This window comes from Epinephelus lanceolatus, chromosome 14 (genome assembly GCF_041903045.1).
Source record: "Epinephelus lanceolatus isolate andai-2023 chromosome 14, ASM4190304v1, whole genome shotgun sequence".
Classification (NCBI taxonomy): domain Eukaryota; kingdom Metazoa; phylum Chordata; class Actinopteri; order Perciformes; family Serranidae; genus Epinephelus; species Epinephelus lanceolatus.
In genome coordinates, this window is record NC_135747.1 from 33,324,734 (window position 1) to 33,345,759 (window position 21,026).

Consider the following 21,026-nt stretch of genomic DNA (forward strand, 5'->3'; position numbering starts at 1 on the left):
ACCCCGTTACGCTAGATAATCCATAGACCTTGTTGAGAGCAGTTTCATGTAGAAACTATTTTTTTTCCTACTGAACTACACCCACCAACCGAATCATTGTGCAGAAGGAAGTGTGCATCTACAGCTAGCTCACTAGCACCACTGAGCTAGCTGACTTTACAGCTCTGTTATATCTCATGCTGGAAAGCGTGCCTCAACTCATGGACGAGAACCTTGTGCTCGTGATGTCAACATTAATAACGTCCCCCTTGGCTGAGCTGTAATGATAGCTAGCTCAGTGGTGCTAGGTGAGCTAGCAGTAGATGCATCTCCTTCTGTGCAATGATATGATTGGAGGGTGTAGTTTGGTAGAAAGAAAATAGTTCCTATATAAAACTGCTCACAACAAGGTCTGTGGATTATCTTGAGTAAACAGGTCATGATTTCTGGAAGGAGACATCACTGTTGAGTGCGCTTTGAGCACCACAAGCCGAGTGCCATCTAGTTGCATTGTACTGGAGGGAAGGCAGACATGTCTACAGCCAATATCACCAACACCTTGGGACAGAGCTGTGCACCAGAGACAAACACAACATTTCAAAAGTCAATCCTTTTAAGTGAGTTGGGGAAAAAGTGGCCGCACTCCAAAAAGTAGTTCCTAAACTACTACAAGTATGCATCAGGCATTAGGGTCTAACTGAGCAGATAAACTGACAGTGATGGAAAAGCACCTACTAAGATGGATCAACTGAACTTAAACTATACCGACTGATCGGACATTAAGTTGGTAAAGTGGAGAAGTTATTGCAGTCTCACCAAAGAACTGCTTGGCGCTCCCAAGCTGCATAGCTCTTGAGAATACTTCCCAGTACAGCTGGATTTCTGAAGACTATGAGCGAGTTCGGCCCCAGAGGGCTCTGAATGGTTATGGGTTTGGTGGAAGGGGTTTGGTGTGGGTATGGTGAAATATACAGACACAAGGAGAGGAGTAAAGATCTGTGAATCTCTTATATACTGACACATCAAGCATGGACAAACACAGTAGTTATAGACAGACAGAGTCACTCCGGGATGCCACTGAAAGTTCAACCAAGTCACAGCATGACTGAATGTTTGCAAAGTACAACAAACTCCCCCAGAATAACAGAGATGAAAAAGGCATTTCACTGGAGGTTTAAGTCGATATGTCACTCTGATCGATTGCGAGTGGACCTGTACTACATGGTTCTTGGTGGCAAAGTGCATCCTGGGTGTGTAACAAATGTTAAGTGGATATTTGACAGAGTGCTCCAACAGACTAAGCTAGCAGTGCGTGCACATGGAGAGTGCGATAGCTAAGTATGATCATGTAGTGCAATGTTTGCGTGGACTAAAGCAGATCTATAGAAAACGCTGAAATGTCTGAGACGGTGCCGTCGCCACATATGGTTAATTTCACACAGAGTGGCCGTCTGTGTGCGTAAGATCTCACGCTATTTACAAAAGCTGCCAGAAGTGACAATCCTTCTTCAGGGTGATATGGTAGAAAATGATGGAAACTGAAACCTGGTCCATGAAAGAACTGTGTCCGAACAACTGGCTGTGATCAAAAATGAAGTCTAAAGGCTGTTTTCACACTGGGTTGAGTCCAAATTTGGCAAAAAAACAAGCCTGTAATAATTTTGTCATGGCATTCACATGTTTTTTTTTTTTCTTATCTTGTGGGGTCAAACTGCTTTCTGACTGCATGCAATCTGTACTACAGTTTGTCTGGCACTGGTTTTTGATGACCTCATTCAGGTGGATTTGGGTACAGTTTCCTCTTAAGAAAACGTAACATTTGTAGGCAAACCATTCCCAGATTAGGACTGACCTGCCAGTGTGAAAGCGCCTTTAGTAAATCCCAAAGGATAAAACTGCTCCTCTGGATTTCCACTGAACTTTAACCATCTGATGTATGAGAATGGCAAACTTGTACAAAGTTGGTGATGTAACATTGGTTTCCATAGTCAACAGGTTAAAGGCCCTGACACACCAATCCAACATTCGGCCGTTGGTCAATGTCAAGCAGTCCATGAATGTCTGTCGCCATTGTTTTGGCTGTGCCCCGCACAGATGGCACTAGTCGACCCCTGTAGACTTTTTTTCCGGGCTGATACGGCATGTTAAATCTGCGTCAGCCCATCTGTGAGAGAAATTACTCTGATTGGCAGTTTCTCTCAGTGCATGAGAAGAGAAACAGAAGTGAGGAAAGTAAACAAAAGACTACAGTCAAGAGGATGCGAGATCGAAACAACTTGTTGTGTTAGGTAAGATCATTTTTTTTAGCCGTTGAGCTCTTTAGCAGAAAAGTTCATAATTGTGTTATTATTCGCTGGTGCGCGGTAAACGTACTTTGTTCTTTCAACATCTGGCTGCCTTTTTAATGTACTAACTGACACAGGCAAGGTCAAATATCTGGGTCTGCATATCAATGAGAGTCCGCTTTGGTCCACGTGCTATCAATGTCATCATTTACCCTTGTCCTCAAGGGTCAGAACAAACCCTATGCTGCCCTTTTATGTCCACAACATCCGCCATGCCTATGTTTTTGTGACTGAGCGGACTGTAGACATAGGAAGTGCACCGACTGTCCATGCTCCAATCTTACTTTCCGCAATCCAATCCAGTCCAAAACACTGCAGTCAAGCCAGCCACAGCCACCGCACCACAGTGAAGTTAGTTTTAAGTTAGATATTTTACACTTTGGTCCCAAGGGAGTCATTTTAGTTTAGTGAAACCCAACGCTGGCAGTAAGAGAATGGTTAGCTCACCTCCCAGCCCTTCGTTTACTGCTGGGTGCTGATGAGGACCCTCATTTGTACTATGAATAGTTGTTCTTGGACGTTCAATGCAGTCAGTGTGTCTGAAGTTCTTGAATCCGTCCGGTTGGTCTTCCGGTTTCACCATTTAATGATGAATACAGACTACCGCCGGCTGCTAGTATGGAGAGTTATTTCCTCTTGCATGTTAGTTGGCTGTTGGCTGTAGTCTTAGCGGTGTGTTCAGGTGCAACATTTTGGCTAAGACACAGGCGACGTCAGGTGATGAAACAGTCGGCCTTCACTGCAACTGGTTCTGTGACATTGGTTTGGTGTGTCTGGGCCCACCTGTGACTTTGAAATATGACACTTGACGTTACGACTTGCAGTGTGCTAAGAAGCTAACTGAGACTAAAGCTTCTTCACTCCTGCCTATAAGACAATGAGAACATTATTTTACATTTGTGAAGGATGAGTTTGGCTCCAGCTGACAGCAGACAAGAGACTGAGAATGTTATGAAGCATGAAGAGTGGGAGCATACCGGTAATTAAGATTTAATGGGACGATCATGTAAGAAAAACGATCCCTCTCCTTCCACCTTGCATCCGACTCTCCTTTTTCTGCGTCTCTGCCTCTCGGCTCTTTTCCTCTACGTCTACTACATTCACAGCAGTTAACTTGCAAATATGCAAATCTTTGGGCAAAAATGTGTAAAGTGTGCATTCAGCATTCCTGCAGCTGATAGTGCATGGACAACTGCTGTGGACAGAGAGGGAGAGATGGGGTGAGGATGGAGGGATGGAGGGAAACAAGAATGGCACTTTAACTGCGAAGGAAAAGGGAGGGCTGGGGGACACGGAGTGGATTAAATATCTGTTGGGACTTTGCAGATAAATGGTAATTTATTTTATCTGTAATCCATGAGATAAAATGCAAAGGGCTGATTTAATGATTTGGATATTCATGTGGGTAAATGATTTTTTAAAATCCTTTTTTTCATCACAGTTTAGTCTCTTTGACAAATATATCTCACTGTCTCCTGGCATTTCTCGACGCTAATGGGATCTTGTGTTTGTTCCTCATCAGATCTGTCCACCGGGTACGTGGCGCCGAATTGGTCCGGCTCAAGGTCCCTGTTGTTTTTTGTCTCCAGACCACTCAGTTTCCCTGTGACCCAGAGCTATCTCATTAGCTGTACTGCAACTAGAGAAGAGGACCCGGGAGTGCTAATGCTAATCAGAGCTGTGGGACGGCTGCTAGCTGGCCTGGAGGAGCCTGAGAGACGACAGGAGACCCGGAGCAACACTGTGACAGAAAACCTGCTTCAACTTGATGGAAATGAAATGGGAAATTGTATCTGAAGTGACTTTGAGATCTGTCGGATGTCAAGAAAGATTTTAATTAAACAGGAGCCATGAGTTGTATTTGTTGCACGCTGGCCAGCTACAATTTTAACTTTTAAAATTTACACTCTTTTCTATGAAATCTTCTTGAACTTTGTTTGTCTGTGGTTTGGGCCAAAATTGTTGAATGTGTTATCCCTAAATAAAACAGAGAAATGAGCTGAAAGTGATGCACTTCTTTCAGAGTGTACTGAAAAGGATGGAAGTGGGTTTATATGAGGTACTTAGCCATAATCAATGACCAATAGTAGACGCCGGTTGGTACGCCTCCAGTTTGGAGAAGCAGGCTGGAGTACTGACATGAAAGCTGAGCAATGTACTGCTGTGGATGGGGGCAGCAACAAAACGTATTTTAGCCCCTTTAAATAATCAATATCAGTTTACGTGTACGCTATATTTAGAATATTTTCACAGCTTTACCTCGCTGTTAGACACTGATGTCTGACGGGAAACTGAACTAAATGTAAAACTTATGTATGCTCTCTTTAGCCAGACTCCATCGACAAAAACAGTAATTTTACCTCACTGAACACAGGAGCTGCTGGTCTACTGCTGCCTCAATCAGTTAGTTTTTTTTGTGGTGTTGTGTGATTTTGGTGTTTTAAAGGGTTAGTTCAAATTCACCAAAGACAACATGAAGAAACTAAAAAACTGAGGCAGTGGTTGACCAGCAGCTCCTGTGTTCAGCGAGGTAAAATGACTGTTTTTGTCAATGGAGTTTGGTGGCTTTGAAAAGGACAATAAGAAAGCCTCAGTTCCCTGTCAAAAAAAACAACAAAAACGTTGAAAAAATTGTAAATATAGTGTACACTTAAACTGGTATGGATTATTTTAGGTGGCTAAAATACGAGTTGCTGCTGCTCCTATCCACAGCTGTACATTGCTGAGCTTGCGGGTCAGTACCCCTGTTTGATTCTCCAAACTACTGTAAGGAATACACTGACTATGGATAATCACCTCATACAACCCCACTTAAAAAAATCAGAACTATCCCTTCAAGGCCCATCATTTTCCCAGTTTATATATTTTCAATTATGAAATACCAACACGGTCTCACTCATGTCATATCTGGACGTGAAAAGTCCATGACCAAATGTCGAAATGTGACGAGGTGATTCAGTTTTGAGTCATCGTGCATGCAAAAGTTTGCTGGCTGCTGCAAAAAGACACCGATCCCGTTTTCTGTAAATTAGTTCTTCTTGTGATATTAGCAGTAAATAAAATGCAGTGTTTGTGCAACAATGATCTGATTTACGTCCATATATTTAAATTATTGTTTTTTTTTTCCTTTAGTTTTTAATGATCAGAATAAATTCTGAGATTTTTGGGAAGGTGGAAAAGACACACAAAATAATGAGTCAGAAATATGTCATTTAAATGTATGTGGCAAAGAGGAGTCTGATTTCACTGTGTTGTAATATGAAGTGCAAGTTTTCATCTCTCTGACTGAAGTCATTGAGCTCCATGATGTGTATGAATGAATGAATGTATGTATGAACGAATGAAGGGTCCGGAAAAAAAGCGCAATAAACACATTGTCAGCCTTTGCTTCGATTAAAACCATTTTCAAACAAGCAAATGTATCGACCAACGTTTCTCCCACACATGTTCAGCAGTTAAAAATCTGTTATCAACCACTTTGCTGAATCACTGCTTCCCTCACAGTATGTCTAATGGGGACACACGCATACACATATACACATTCATGCCATCAAAAGCCTCACAAAAGTGCTACGATCCCCATCCCTCTATGATTGTATTTCCTGTATAGGAGGGCTCCTTCCACATCCCATTGCATGTCTCAACATTTTGGCGTGACTTTGCATCATCCAAGCTGAAGAAAACAACCATCGATATAGCTTTTGTAACGGAAACCTAACATTGAAATTAAATCAAAAGTGAAACTCTGGATTCATCTCAAACATGGGTTGCTTTACGTCATATTTAGCAGAAACAGAGAGTTAGTAGAGAAAGCTGCCGCTGGATAAAGAGGCCTCATATGGCGGCACTCCCGCTGTTCTCTCCTGATCGGGGGAGACTCTGCCCGTGGCTAAAGGGCAGTTCCACGCTGGAGGTTTTTGGTATCGATTGTTCGAAGCTGCACCATAAAACCCCCTCGAAGGGGAATGTTTTCACTGTTTCACTTAATGAAGGCTGGCAAGGCCAACTGGCACGATGACTGGGCATGCTGGGATGTGAAATCCCCCCGCCAGCTTCAGGAACCCTGCACCCTCACCCAGCTGCACTAGTCACAGTAGCAGTGAGTATTAGACTGTTTGCTACGGGGCATATAAAGGTGGTGGTGGTGGGTGGATGGAGCAGCGGTGTCAGTGTTGATGTTGCCATATCAGTAAAACCCTGATTGCAAGGCGAGTTTGTTTTTTTATCTGCAACCATTAAGCAAAGGAAGCAGGTGCTGTGGATATGTGCTCGCCACAGTTTTTACCTCTCGTATCATTTCTTACGTCAGTGATTTTAGCATCAGTGATTATGCTCAGGTGACAGATTAAACTCAGTTATTACAGCTCTGAAAAGCCAGCAGGTGATGTGTGTTTTTTAAAGACATGTATGGTGGCCAATAAGGGCAAACATGCTACAACTTTTCCATTAGGAGAAACATGCTGCAGCTCCAGAGCAAATGCAGATTGGAAACACATACAAAATCCTAAACAAATACAATAATGAAAATGTGCTGCAAATAAAAAATGTGCAGCAGAAAGCTAAAAGAATATGTTAATATCAAAAATGCTGCAAACACAGAAACAATGCATAAACTCACAAACCCTGGAAACAAATGTAACAGAAAACCCTACATGTCCAGTCAACACAATGAAAGTTCCCCAGGCCTGTAGGGGGAGTTCTAAGTGCAACAATTTTTTTGACCCGAGAGAGAGAAAGACCTGACAGGAGAGTGGGTTTGTTTTTGAAGCGGTAAGAAAAGTGGAGTAAAGCGGGATTTATACTTCTACGCCGAATCATTGCGGTACCTATTGCTGTAACCTACGCCTTAGCCTAACATGCACCTTCCCAGAAATGTAACTACATATCGCGTTTCCTCAGTGGTAAGAGCTTTAATAAAACTTCTATTTACTTTTATTTCACAGATAAGAAACATTATGAAGACAATAAAACCTCCATAAAAAAGCATTTTAAGTCTTGTGTGATTTATCCTGGCTTCATATGAGTAGAGGAAAAGTGCACTAGCCGCTAGGCTAATTTATACAATGTAAAATGCCATAGGCTTGTGCTAAAAACATTAGCATGTTGTATTTGTGGGGAAAATGTGTCCAGATAAAGACAACTGCTTTGTCTGTGAATGCTGCGAGTTATAGTGAAGCTGATTTGTGTACTGTGTGTTTAATGTGTGTTTTGAATCAGCTAAACTTTACAGCACTTCACAGAAACCCTGCCGGCGACTAGCATTTTGGAGGTGTACCTGCAGAGTGACACAGACACCACCACACTAGTGTACAAAGTATAAATCCACTTTAAAGAGGCAACATAAAAAGGTACATATTCTTTTTTATATTTAGAGTAAGCCTTTTAGAATATTACAATATAAAAAAGTGACAGCTAACTCTAGCTAGCTAACACCACACTCCTCCTTGAGGCCTGTAGATCTTCTGTTGAGTTGACTGGATATGCAGCGTTTTCGGTTGCATTTGTTTTTGGGGTTTGTGCGTTTTTGACTTTGTCATGTTTCCAGTAAATTTTTGCAACTAATTTTTTCACTTGCAGCACGATTTTGTTGTTTTATGTATTGTTGTGATTTTCGAATTTGTCTTTGAATTGGCATCGTTTCTCCTGATGGAAATTTTTTGGGGTCATTGTAGTGCATTGCCCTTGTTGGCCACTTTAATCATGCCCATAAAAGCACATATAAGCACTCAGTCACAACAAGAAATGGCAAAACACTGTTGCAGTTGTGAGCATGACAGCTGTAAGCGAACCATCCTACAGGCCTTTGGCAATAAAATGTGTTTATTTACTTATTTATTTTGCTCATTAGTGCCTAAGTTAAATTCAGCATAGATTTACTCTGCTGCTGTGAGTTAATTCTTACACTGTTCAAATTAATTGAATTCTGTGCAAAATATTAGCTACATAAATGCCGGTGTAACCATAAGACCCCAATGTTTCAGTTAATTAATTTTTTTTTCAGGTCTTTCCATGATTAGAAAGCTAATTTAACAGGTTTTTAAAGAACGAGATGTGACAATGCGTTGTTTGGGTCAAGACGTTAGGATTCATCTTGACGACATTCAAATCCACTGTGCGTGAGTGTCAGAGCAGAGACACCTCTGGGGATTATAAACACGTTTTCGACACATTTTTGTTAAGAGACCTGCTGCAGTCATTTCACCACTTATTATTTTTAAAGGAAACAGGGGTTTGTACGCTCTATTGTAACCAACAATGTAACCGGAGTCTCTGAAGTGAAAACCGCTGATTAAATGAGAGGCACAAACTGTAGCAAGGGATATGTGGGTGATTGTTGGAACTGAGAACAAGCTGATTTCTCACTTCAAAGGATTTGGAATCGTTTGTTACCTCCAGCCGAGAGCTAAGATACTCTTCTACTAAACAACAGTTGCTAAATTCCTACTGTGAAAAAAGATCTGGGAGCAGAACATATAATTCCAGGAAGAGTGTGTGTGTGTGTGTGTGTGTGTGTGTGTGTTTGCAATAAAGCCTGCCATGCAGTGTTTTGTTTTCCAACTCTGTTCATTAGTTTAATAATTATTTTCCTAAATCTTATTAGTCTTATCTCAAGAGGAGCCGTGAGCAAAGAAACTGTGTAAGTCTGTGTGTGTGTGTGTGTGTGTGTGTTGGCGCAGTATGTGTGCTTGTTCTGTATACAATGTGTAGAGCGAGACAGAATTGTTTTTTGTGTTGAATTTTTTTCAAGTCTTTTTATGATTTTTTTTCTTTGTGTTCCTTTTTTCGCTGTAGAAAAAAAAGCACAGATAACATTGAAAAAAAAAAAGTCAGTGCAGTCAATGGATACGAAACAGGCAAATTTGACCGGGCTGGTGCGACCGTGTCTGTTCGGCACCACCGCGCAAAGGTCGTTTGGCGTCTTAAGTCCCACGTGAGTAACCAAAAAGCGGCTCCTCAGCCTCCGTTCGTGCCCCGCAGTGCTGCCAGGGAGATGAGAGCCTGTGAAAGCGCTCCAGGATGACTCTCAGAATCAACAAAAAAAGCAAAGACAGAAGAAAAAAACAGGTTTCCAGTTTTCAGCGAGTCCTCCGCCCGACTCCAGTAGAGCGCGAGACCACAGAGGGTCATGCGAGGGTTTTTGTTTTCTAGCTGGAGTGAATCGCGGGGCAGAAAGAGCAGCACAAAAAACTGAAGACCTCTCCGCTCTCTGCTTTTATTTTAGTCCAACAAAAAAAAAGAATACAAATCCCATTTCTGAGAATTTGTATGATTCTGTTTTTTTCTGTTCATCCACTGGTTGCGTACAGACTGCAGAAGCAGAGCCGGTGCACATGGGGATTAAAAAGACCAACAACGCTCTCCTTCTCATCCCACACATTCTGTTGAAGTCATCTTAGATTTTTCAGTTTTTTTTTTCCTCAAACACAATTCAGTGAGTTTTAAGACATTTTCTCAAAGAGAGAAAAGAACAAAGTGTCATTCTTTGTAATAACAACAAGAAGAATTATCATCCTCTAAGTAGAAAAAAAGGGAAGAAAGTGTCGCTGCGCATTTCTGTCAGATGGCCTGCGGAGGCGGCAGGCGTCTCAGTGAAGGTGGGAGATGCAAGCACCCACTGGAGGAGAGCCTGAGAGCTGCAGCGGCACCCGCTGACCGAGGTCCCATGGGTGCACCAAGACACCCAGCGTCCGAGCCCTGGGTTCGATTGTCAGCTATGCGAGAAGTCGATCCGCACAGTCTCTCTCCTGCAGATTTGTTGTTGTTTTCTTCTGGTAGATTACTGAAGCTGACTGCGGCAGATGATGAGTTCTTACGTTCCGTGTATGAGAAACATTAAAACACAAAGAAAAGAGTTGAGTATTGGAATTCAAGAAGCCGGTAAAGCACTAACAACTGACTATATGGATATTTAAAGTTTCCCCACTGGACTATCTCCTCACCTAAAGTGACGTTATGGTTTAAACACACTGACTACAGAGAAAGAAAAAAAGGCGGCGTTAATGTTTCATCAAGCAAGTTAAGTATATGTTGGTTTGGCAGTGTCCAAGTCCCCAGAGCTGCGTGAGAGCAGCCGGGGTTCACCGGGATGATGCATTCAAAGACGGGTGTGTTGAGTGTTTACGTTGCAAGTGTGTGAGTGTGTAATTGTAAAGAAAAACAACAATCTAGCTACTCCTCGTTTTCCTCCGATCCCAGTCTCCAATGAGAGCGCCGTCAGTCTGACTGATCTTCACGGCCCTCTCAGATGGATGCGCTGCCCTGCAGGCGCCGGGGCCGCAGACTGGTTCATGGACGGGGTGAACGAGGCGGGCGGTTGGTAGCTCGACTGCCCGTTCCTCTCTCCTCCTCCTATCTTTCCTTCTCCTCCTCCTCCTCCTTTTTCTCCTCTTGCTTCTTCCCCTCTCCCACTCCTTTTCTCTCTGCCCTCAGATGTGCCTCTTCATGTGAAGGGCCAGGTGGTCCGACCGGGAGAAACACCTGCAGAGAGAAACAGAGAAAACATGTCAGAAATAATAAAATAACACGTCAAATGTGTGTCGAATATGTACGTGAGACACAGGAGATGTTAAAATTAAACTTTATAAATGCTTAGAGCAGGACAAAAACAACAAGTGACAGTAGAAAACAGCTTACATAAATGTATATAATTTACAATGTAAAGACACATGCACAGGTGCAGTTACTCTTATTTTATTGGATATTTGAACAAAATTCAATTCACTCAATTTATTGGTCACATGAAATCATTTAAATACAATTTCAGTGAAACATAATTCCATCTATTTGGGCATTTAAACAGTGTAATAATAATAAACAGGCAGGGATTTCATTTAGAATCCTTGTGGATCCTTACCTAATAACCATATCCATAATATATTAGGAAAGTTTTGCTATTCGATGCTGCTGGTTCTGTATATTGTGCCCATTCTCATTCCCTTGATGTCAAATATGGCAGCTTGGTTAGCTGCCGTCTAATTCTGGCACACAAGGCACCTGTTAGCATCTCCGTGAGATGTACTGGGCTTTTGACTAACTCCATTGTAAATGTAGACATAGTATAAAGAGAAGTTCTTTGGAGAGCGAGAGGAGGTGTGGATGGTGTGGATAGGACTTTCACCCAGGAGACTGCTGTTCGTGCCCCATTTGAAAAGGTGAAGTTTATTTAATGTTACGTAGCTGACATTATGTGACAAACATTACATAACACATTTATTAACTTACTTAAGTTACTTAACAAACTTATTTTAACCCAAACCATAATCTTTTTTTCATTCTAAACCTAACCAAGTAGTCTTGTTGCCTAAACCTAGAGTAGTTTTGGTGACGAAACCTACATTTCCTGTGAACATGGAAGTTAATGTTGAAAAGACACGATGCATGTAATGAACAGAAGTCGCTCTGCAGTTACACCTCCAAAATACTAGTTGGCAGAAGGGTTTCTGTGAAGTGCTGTAAAGTTTAGTTGATTTAAAACACACATTAAACACACATTAAACATGGCTTAATAGAGACAATTTCAATTACAAGCACACCAATCGGCTTGACTACAACTCGCAGGATTCACAGACAAACACTTGTCTTTATCTGGACACATTTTCTCCACAAATACAACATGCTAACATTATTAGCACAAGCCTATTATTTTACATTGTATAAATTAGCCTAGCAGCTAGCAGATATTTCCTGAATATGAAGCCAGGGGATAACCTCAACATTTAACGAAGGTAACGTTACAAAATTCGGCTCCATTACAACTCACAAGGCAGAGATTTCCTCTGCTCATATGAAGCCAGGATAAATCACACACAAGACTTAAAATGCTATTTTATGGAGGCTTTATTGTCTTCACAATTTGTTGTTTCTTTTCTGTGAAATTAAAGTAAAGAAAAGCTTCGTTTCCACTGAGGGAAATGAGTCTGTGTCGCCACGATGTGTAGTTACATTTCTGGGGAGGTGCATGTCAGGCTACTGTGTAGGGTACGGCATCGATTCTACTTAGAAGTATAAATCCTGCTTAACTCAACCGGTGTGACTCCACCTCACCTGGATCAACCTGTGCAGGGGGAGAGGAAATCTGAGGTCGCCTGAGTTACCTAACGAGTCAGATACTTCCTTATTAAGCAGTTTCTATGGCTGCCATACATATTCCTATAGAGTATTACCGACCAGAGAATTTAAAGGTAAGAGTATTATTTCAACATAAAGCCACACACACAGGCTGGCAGAATAAGACAGAGTTCACGGATTAACACACACATTTATTAAGGCAGAGAGCTGCAGAGATTTTCAAACACTTCATTATAAATGTACAGTGAATTTCAATAGTCTTACTTCATTATGTCACAGCAGTGAAACCCAGATGTAGAGACGAACACGGGCCAATTCAGACTCACTGATTCTCTAAATACGACTCAAACACGACCATAAATCACAGCCAGACCTCCACAGCTCTGCAGTCAGTCCTCGAGCTCTGAGTAGAATACTATTGTAGAAACTAATTAGATATGCATCGTGAACATGGACACTAATGCAGACAGGCTGGCAGTACTCTGTGATGCTGGGCCATTTAACTCAGCAGTGACTGCACCTGGTGTGAGAAAGACATAAAACCAGGTGCCGCTGATGTATGATATAAGGATGGCAGTGTCACGAGTATTTTAATTTTATTATGCCGTAGTGAGGATATTAATGCTGAACATCCACGATAAAATGAATCACAAATGATGTGACTAAAGGAGAGGAAAAACAAAATGTAGACGAGAATAAAATGATAAATTAAAAATTCAATTTGCCAGAGGCTTTATTCATTATTAATTAGTCAAGGCTACTCTATGTGCGCGCGCACGTGTGTGTGTGTGTCTGTGTGTGTGTGTTTAGGCAGGCTGTTGTTCCAGCCAGATGCACGCAGACAGAGCTAAACACACAGAAGTACAATGCAAAGGTTTTCTGCTGAATCTCAGATGCTTCCACTGTGATTCATTCTCTTAATGTCAGTCTTCAGATCCACCAGGAAACCTCAGTCAGAGTTCAGTGATTAGGGTGCAACTTCACATTAAGCAACCGGTTAAAAAGGTTCAATTTAAGCAAGAAATTGTCCTCATAAATCAGCTTAAAGCAGAGCTCAGATGAGCCGCAGGAATATAAAACGTAAGTCCTTTGCATGAAGCTGAGCGCTGTGTCCTGACATATTCTGTATATATGGATGATCAGTTGTACAAGTCTCAGCTGTTTGGCCCTGTGACATCAGCTTAACTGATGCTACTGCGCAATCATCTGACACATCTGTAGTATAATGGCTTTCTTTTAACACCCCACCTACTCATCCAACCTCCTTTGACATTTAAAATAAAACCGAAAGCTTTAAACAGTTGAATATGCCTCTGCAATTGTTGGAAGTGTACTTAATAATACGTTGCTCACTGGCTGTGCAGCACAAAAATGTAGTTCTTTCTGATCCAAAAAGATGCCAACAAAATGTACTAACATTAATCTAACAGCTGGACTAAAGAACAGGGACGGAGCCAGACATTGTAAATATTCAGGGCTCAGCCCAAACCTAGAGGGGGCCAAGTGAACGCTACTCTAAGGAGAATTCTTTACCATTTATGGCAGATATTTGCAATATTTTTTTAAGCCATTTGAGATATCAGAATGCCTAAAAATCTGAGACATCACAAAGGAAAAACATGGTAGTTGCCAAGGAAATCAGTCACCCAGTAAAACTTACATTCAACTTTGTATCTAATTATTCTCAGACTGTCTTCATCAGTCTGAAACCAAAACAAAGCGAACATTAAGGATGACTTATTTTCATTCCTGACACCTAAGAAGAGGGCAAAATTGTATGTTGTGACTATTTTTACTATTTAATCCAAAAAAGCAAACATGTTTGATGAATTGAAATCTTTGGGGTCCATGTTGAACAAGAAACTACAGCATTATGTCAAAAGATCTGTTTACAATCTTTCACACAACTTGTACAGTATATTTCAAGTCTTACCTATCCAGTCGTATGCTTAGTACTTCCCAAACACCTGCATTTTCCATCAGGCTGCTTTCAGACCTAGAGTTGTCTTGCTTTGGTCTGAATCAGGGACTAATTTTGTTCCAAAGTTGTATAATTGCCTAGAGTTGATTCGTGCTCTCACGGCAGCATTTACAAGCGGACCAGATCAAATGCCTTGTGTGAGAAAGCTGCTCTTGATTGGTCAGAATTTCCATGTGGGAAAAATCCAGGAAGTAAACGTTGAAGAAGAGTACACTTGCAAGATAAATGTGACACTTTCTAATGTCACAATGGAGGGACAACTACGCAGGTTGATTTTAGCCTCGTTTTGGTGCGCACCTGAGTGTGATTGCTGTGTTCACACCTGCTCAAACGAGCAGCACTTAGGGGGCAAACGAACCTGAGTTTGATTGAACCGAACCAAACAGGGCAGGTGTCAACTGACAAACTGGCAAACAGACTTTTATATTGAAGCACAGTGAATTTGTGGCACAGAGCTTTTAATTTAAAATGCCATTTCCTGCTGTAGAGTGAGTGACAGACAGCTACTTGACAGAGACAGCAAACTACCTCAACAACATGGCCAAATCCAAGTTTGACATTGAATATATTAAACTGTGTGGACCTTAAACTAATGACTTAGGAGAAATCTGGAACCCGTGGCTGGACCAGTTGGGAAACACTACCCTAGTAGACTAATCCAAGTTGCAGGTGGAAATAAATAACCTGCTATTATTACTGAAGTGCTGCCTCATTTTTAAAGTTGTGCAATAATGCATAAAGGATTTCACTCTGCAACCCCTTACAACAGAATAAGTATATATCAAAAAGTGATGGGTGTTAAAACAAGGGCATTTGAAACGGAGAAACGACAAAAAAAAATCAGTTTTGGTGTTCCACTTTTTTGGAAATAAGTTGAAAACTCAGTGTGGACAGAACCCCCTTTGACGTGTTTCAAAGCGTTATTGTGGACATGATGCGAGCGTACAGTTGACCTTTGCTCTCATCTCTGTCGTCTGTGCTCCAGTGATTCCCCTCAACCCTTCGCTCACCATGTGGTACCTACTGTACACCTTCACCAATCTGTGTGTGTGTGTGTGTGTGTGTGTGTGTGTGTGTGGCTGGACAGATGGCCATGCCAGTTACTGTGTCACTGTTGGGGCGCGGAGCATCCAGACCAGCTGGTACCCCCCCACCCCCTCCCCCCACTCTCCTCCTTCCCATCCTCCGCTTCTCTTCGTCTAAACTCTCCCTTCTCCTCCTCCTCACTTTTTTTTGTCCTCCTCCTCCTCCTCATCACTCCTCCTCCTTCCAGCTCCATGGAAACATCGGGGGGTCCCCGCTTGATTAGGCAGGATTAATGACAGACTGCAGTGTGTGTGTGTGTGTGTGTGTGTGTGTGTGTGTGCGTGTGTGTGTGTGTGTGTGTGTGTTTCCCCAGGAGAAATTGTGTCAGATTGAACAGTCTATCTAATGTTAACCTCTCCATGGCTGCCACTTTTTGCCATTCTCATGGTAATATTTGGTGAGCTCCTCCCACCACAGATGTGTGTGTTTGTGTGTGTTTGGTCCTGGTACTGTAAAGATCGAGGCACATCCTGACTGTGTTAAGCATGTTTTCATCCACTTTGTAATTTCAGCATTAAAAAGCCTGGAGGAAAATACTGGAAATGTGAAAACAAGACCAAAGGTGCTTTCAGAGAGGGGGTATTATAAATCGCAGCTGCACCGGCTGCTGCCATCCCCCTACTGTAATTTCAATACACAGCAAAATGAAGCAGGTTGTATCCCAGAATCATGGATGTATAAAGAGAACTACACACAACATTGGAGGTTGGGCCTGTTTATTTCTATGACAGTTGCTCAAGTGGCACATAAAGCCAAAAAAGTTTGACTTCCTGGGTATAAAATTACCTGAATCGTTGGGCCTTTCATTGGCCGAGGGGCTGACTCCTGGTTTAGCCCTCCTCTAACTTTGATAGGGATAAAATGATTTAATCATTCAGCTTTTCTAGACTTTCAACATGTTATCACACCAAATGGATCAGATCCTGATAGTGAAATGAGTCATTTTGTTGGGGTTGTGATGCTCATAAAAATTTGTCCACTGATTTAGGGATGTCTCTTTCTCAGTGTAAGTCTATAGGAAAAAGTGTTTTTGGGGGGCGTCGGTAGCGTAGTGGATAGTGCCAGCGCCCCATGTACAGAGGCATTGCCTCGCTGCAGCGGTCGCGAGTTCGAATCCGGCTTGTGGCCCTTTGCTGCATGTCAGTCTCCATTCTCTCTCTGTCTCCCCATTTCACTCAAAATAATCTTTAAAAAAAAAGTGTTTTTGGGCCAAATGGCATTGTGTGATGGATCCGGAGGTTTTAATTGCACTGTTTGGTACTATGTCAAATTAGCTTCAACGTCCAGCGCACACCTGCAGGGTTGCCTGTAAGCATGCTCTCGTAGAAACCCAAAATACAAGTATGAACCTGAAAAGCAGAGCATAATATGGGCTCTTTAAAGGGATAGTGCACCCAAAAATGAAAATTCAGCCATTATCTACTCACCCATATGCCGAGGGAGGCTCAGGCGAAGTTTTAGAGTCCTCACATCCCTTGTGGAGATCCAAGGGGAGAGGGGGTAGCAACACAACTCCACCTAATGCAGGCAGATGGCGCCCCAGATCCAAACGTCCAAAAACACATAAGTGAAACCACAAAATTTTTCCATACTGCTCATCCGTAGTGATCCAAGTGTCCTGAAGCCCCGACATAAAAAGTTGCTTGGAAAAACGTCATTTGAACTCTGTTTTTAGCCTCATTGTAGTGTGTAGCTCTAACTGCCTCTCTGTGGACCGCACTCACGTCTGCACACTTGCATGCGAGACCAGCGAAAGCACGTGAACACTTGGATCACTACGGACGAGCAGTATGGAGATATTTTGTGGTTTCAATTATGTGTTTTTGGACCTTTGAATCTAGGGCGCCGTAAGCCTGCATTAGGTGGAGTTGTGTTGCCACCCCCTCTCCCCTTGGATCTCCGCAAGGGATGTGAGGACTCTAAAACTTCACCTGAGCCTCCCTCGGCATATGGGTGAGTAGATAATGGCTGAATTTTCACTTTTGGGTGCACTACCCCTTTAATGTCTGCACCAAAGTTCATGGTTCATCTATCCAATACTTGCTGAGAGATTTCAACCTGGGCTGAAGTGTGAAGCTCAGGTGAAAATCTTCTTGGCCACTGTGGAAAACCTACTGTATTGATAAAGGGAAGATGCCATAAAGACTTCCGGAAACTCACTAATTCGTTCATTTTCCATAACTGCTTATCCTGTTGGGGGTCGCAGGGGGGCTGCAGCCTATTCCAGCTGACATTGGGCGAGAGGCAGGGTACACCCTGGACAGGTCACCAGACTATCACAGGGCTGACACATAGAGACAGACAACCATTCACACTCACATTCACACCTACGGACAATTTAGAGTCACCAGTTAACCTGCATGTCTTTGGACTGTGGGAGGAAGCTGGAGCACCTGGAGGAAACCCACGCTGACACAGGGAGAACATGCAAACTCCACACAGAGGGGCTCCCCCACCCTGGGGATCAAACCAGGAACCCTGTTGCTGTGAGGAGACAATGCTAACCACTGCATCACCATGCGGCTCTTGCTTTTGCCAAATTAGAGCTGTAACATTTTCAGAACGCTTCGTTATTGCAAATGGCAACAAAACACAGCATAATCTTTATATTCAGATCACGGCTGCTGGCACACGCTGCAGAAATTACGCTCTGTGTTCAGGTGTTTGTTACTGAAATGCCCCTTGGGAGTCGATGTTTACTTGTCTCTGTACATTTTTATGTACACTGGCTTATTTCTGTGACTTTGAATGAAAAAAAGCAGATATTTTCTAACACCTTCGCAGCGCTTGAGCTGTCAGTCACCAACACAGAAAATGAACATTTAACTCTGAAGCCCAAAATAACTTCTCCCACTACTCTCTGCAGACTTTAAAGTACGCAGAGCCTCATAGTGACAAATCTTGCATTGTGTAGCCAAATGTGTCGCTGCTCCGTCCGGACCTTTTAATGTTCATGTGTGACTTTGCATCTAAAATGTCTTTGCGTTCTTTATGCTTGTGTATGTTGTGTCTCTACACACTGTGTTTGTGTGTAAGCGTGTGTGTGTCTGCCAAGAAGGAGCTAATACAGTCCCAGCTCTCAGCCAGGATTAGAAGCTTCCAGCAGGTTTCTGGAGGGTTTTATGTCTAAAACCCAAACTAGAGGGAACCCACAACAGCCAATTACACTGTCTCCAGGGCAAATGTGTGTGTGTGTGTGTGTGTGTGTGTGTGTGTTGTTCATCAGAAAGGTAGTGCAGGCTCACACACACAAACAGAGAGTGTGTATGTTAAAGTGGAGCTGGCATCTGGTGCCACTCAATTAGCTGCGACCAGTCTGCCAATAGCCAGAATCCATTTAACTGCCAGCACAGGGGCATGAGTAAGCACACACACACTCACACACACACACTCTACCTTGAGGACCAAACACCAAACAGAGATGATGTGATTTCCCTGGCTTTTGTCCACAAGGAGATTTAGTTTGCTTTTATTTCCAAACACATGCCCCATCATTTTTGTTCTGTCTTTTGTTTATCACTGACGTTAAACTGCGTCGGACAGGAACTGATAAAAAAACACTGACACAGAATCAGTGAAATCTTCCACTGCTGGTCAGATAACATGACCTGAAAGCCAATAAGCCAATAACAAACTAATATCAGTCCTACATATATTTTTATGGCTGCTAAAAAAACGTAATTTGCGATAATAACATCCCTTATCATTAAATTGACTGAAGTCTTGAACCTTTATCTTTAAGAGTCCAGATAAGAACTCACCTGAGCTGCTCCTGTACACAGCTGCTGGAGGAGGGAAATGTCTTTAAGAAAATGATCACGTCCCGTCTTAACTTCAAACGCACTAATTTGCAGTATTTTGTCTCTAAAAGTGTTTAAGGAATTTTATTTCTTTGTGCATAAGAAAAGAGACTTGAACTGAACTGAACTGAATTGAACTTAACTGAACTCTGTGCAAACTGCCGACGGATTTGGATGCATTAGCTTCCAAGAAATGTACAGAGAAAGAAAGAAAGTTGAAATGTGATTATACAGTCCCAAACATTTGCATTGCTCTGTTGATTCAGAGGACCAGTGTATAAGATCTAAAAGGATATCTTAGCAGAAATATAATATCATTATGTCTTCATTAGTGTAAAATCACCCAAAACTAAGAATCACTTGGAATCACCCTTTTAAATTTACACAGGGAGCAGGTCCTCTTCCATGACCATGTTTCTACAGTAGCCCAGAATGAACAAATGTAACGGGGCAATTAGTAACAGCAGTAATATGTGCAACAAAGTCAATTTCTAATATTAAGTATTGTAATTACACATAATTTGTTTCAGTTGTTATTATCTGACACGCTTAGGACTCCATAGTCAATATGTGGAGCGTTTGATACTCAGTTTCTGTGCCCCTACGTTCACCTTTGGGGGTATCCCACCTACAAAGGGATGTCTCTCACCTTACCTCTCCCCTTTTGTTGTTGTACTCCATGGGAGAGGGGCTTGAGTTAATATGGTTGCATTCTCGGAAACCAATTGGCTGTATTCGGCGTCTGACTTCCGGCAGACGGCGATACAGCCTCTGGGGGCAGACCCCCGATTTTTTGGCATTCCGGTTTGATTTGGGCGGAAGAGGCGAATTTCCGTTTCCGACTTCTGTTTATATGTAAGTAAATATGCTGAACCATTGCGATGGATTCAGAGTTTGCAGTGACGCCAATTATGTTCCGCCTCGTTAGTTCACCACACGGACTGTTTAACCTGGCAACAACTGCAGCCAGCTCAAACATGATTGGTCAATATCACGCGGACTACAAACAGCCTACAACTGGAAACCAGGGCTCTTCCGCTCTTCTTCTGGAGGCAAGATCTCCGGGGTTTGCCTACAGACTCTACATTAACTGAATATAGAGTCTGTATGTAGAGACTGTATGGTTGTAACTGGAGGGGGATTTTGTTTTTACCTCTTGCTGTCAGAGCTGTCAGGAATGAACGGAGATCTCCTCCAAAGATATCCATAGGTTCTCCTACATGCTTAGAAAGGAGGAGTATTCAGTTGGTTGCAATCTGCAACCTCAGCGCTAGATACCAGAATCCTACAGACTGGTCCTTCTTGAAAATAGATATGCTTATCCGTCTTTGTCAGCAGATTTCAGATCATTTTTTTCTGTGGGTTCAACACAGAGGCAGTTCTGTGATGTATTTAGCCTAGCTTAGCACACAGTCTGTAAGCAGGAGGGAACAGTTACCCTAGCTCTATCAGAGATGCACGAGTCATCTTATTTTTGTTGTATTGTACACACCTAAAAATAAGGGCTGGAACGATATACTTATTTTCTGATTTGATACTATCACAACATAAATAAGGACACGCACCTTTAGCCGGAGTCCTGCACGGATCCATTTTTTGAAAACCTACAACCGGCCATACCTGTAAAGCTCAGTACCAGAACCGACCCGTTACCTGTCATTTTGTCAAAGTAAAAGCCGCAGCCACCTGCACCTGTTATTAAAAGTCTTGCGACCCAACCTGCCTCGTGATTAAACACACATATAGGCTAGAGTCATTCACATTAAG

The 21,026-nt window shown here is 42.4% G+C and overlaps 1 protein-coding gene across 1 annotated transcript in view; it reads right to left on the reverse strand.

Annotated features, from left to right (window-relative positions):
* Nucleotides 1-1,738: 1,738 nt before the first annotated feature.
* Nucleotides 1,739-21,026, reverse strand: part of klf7b (Kruppel like factor 7b) — a 106,443-nt gene continuing 87,155 nt past the window's right edge. Inside the window, exon 4 of the mRNA XM_033614945.2 lies at nucleotides 1,739-10,802. Within this exon, the coding sequence (XP_033470836.1) occupies nucleotides 10,751-10,802 (52 nt within the window). The 3' untranslated portion in view covers nucleotides 1,739-10,750. The remainder of the gene's footprint in view (nucleotides 10,803-21,026) is intronic.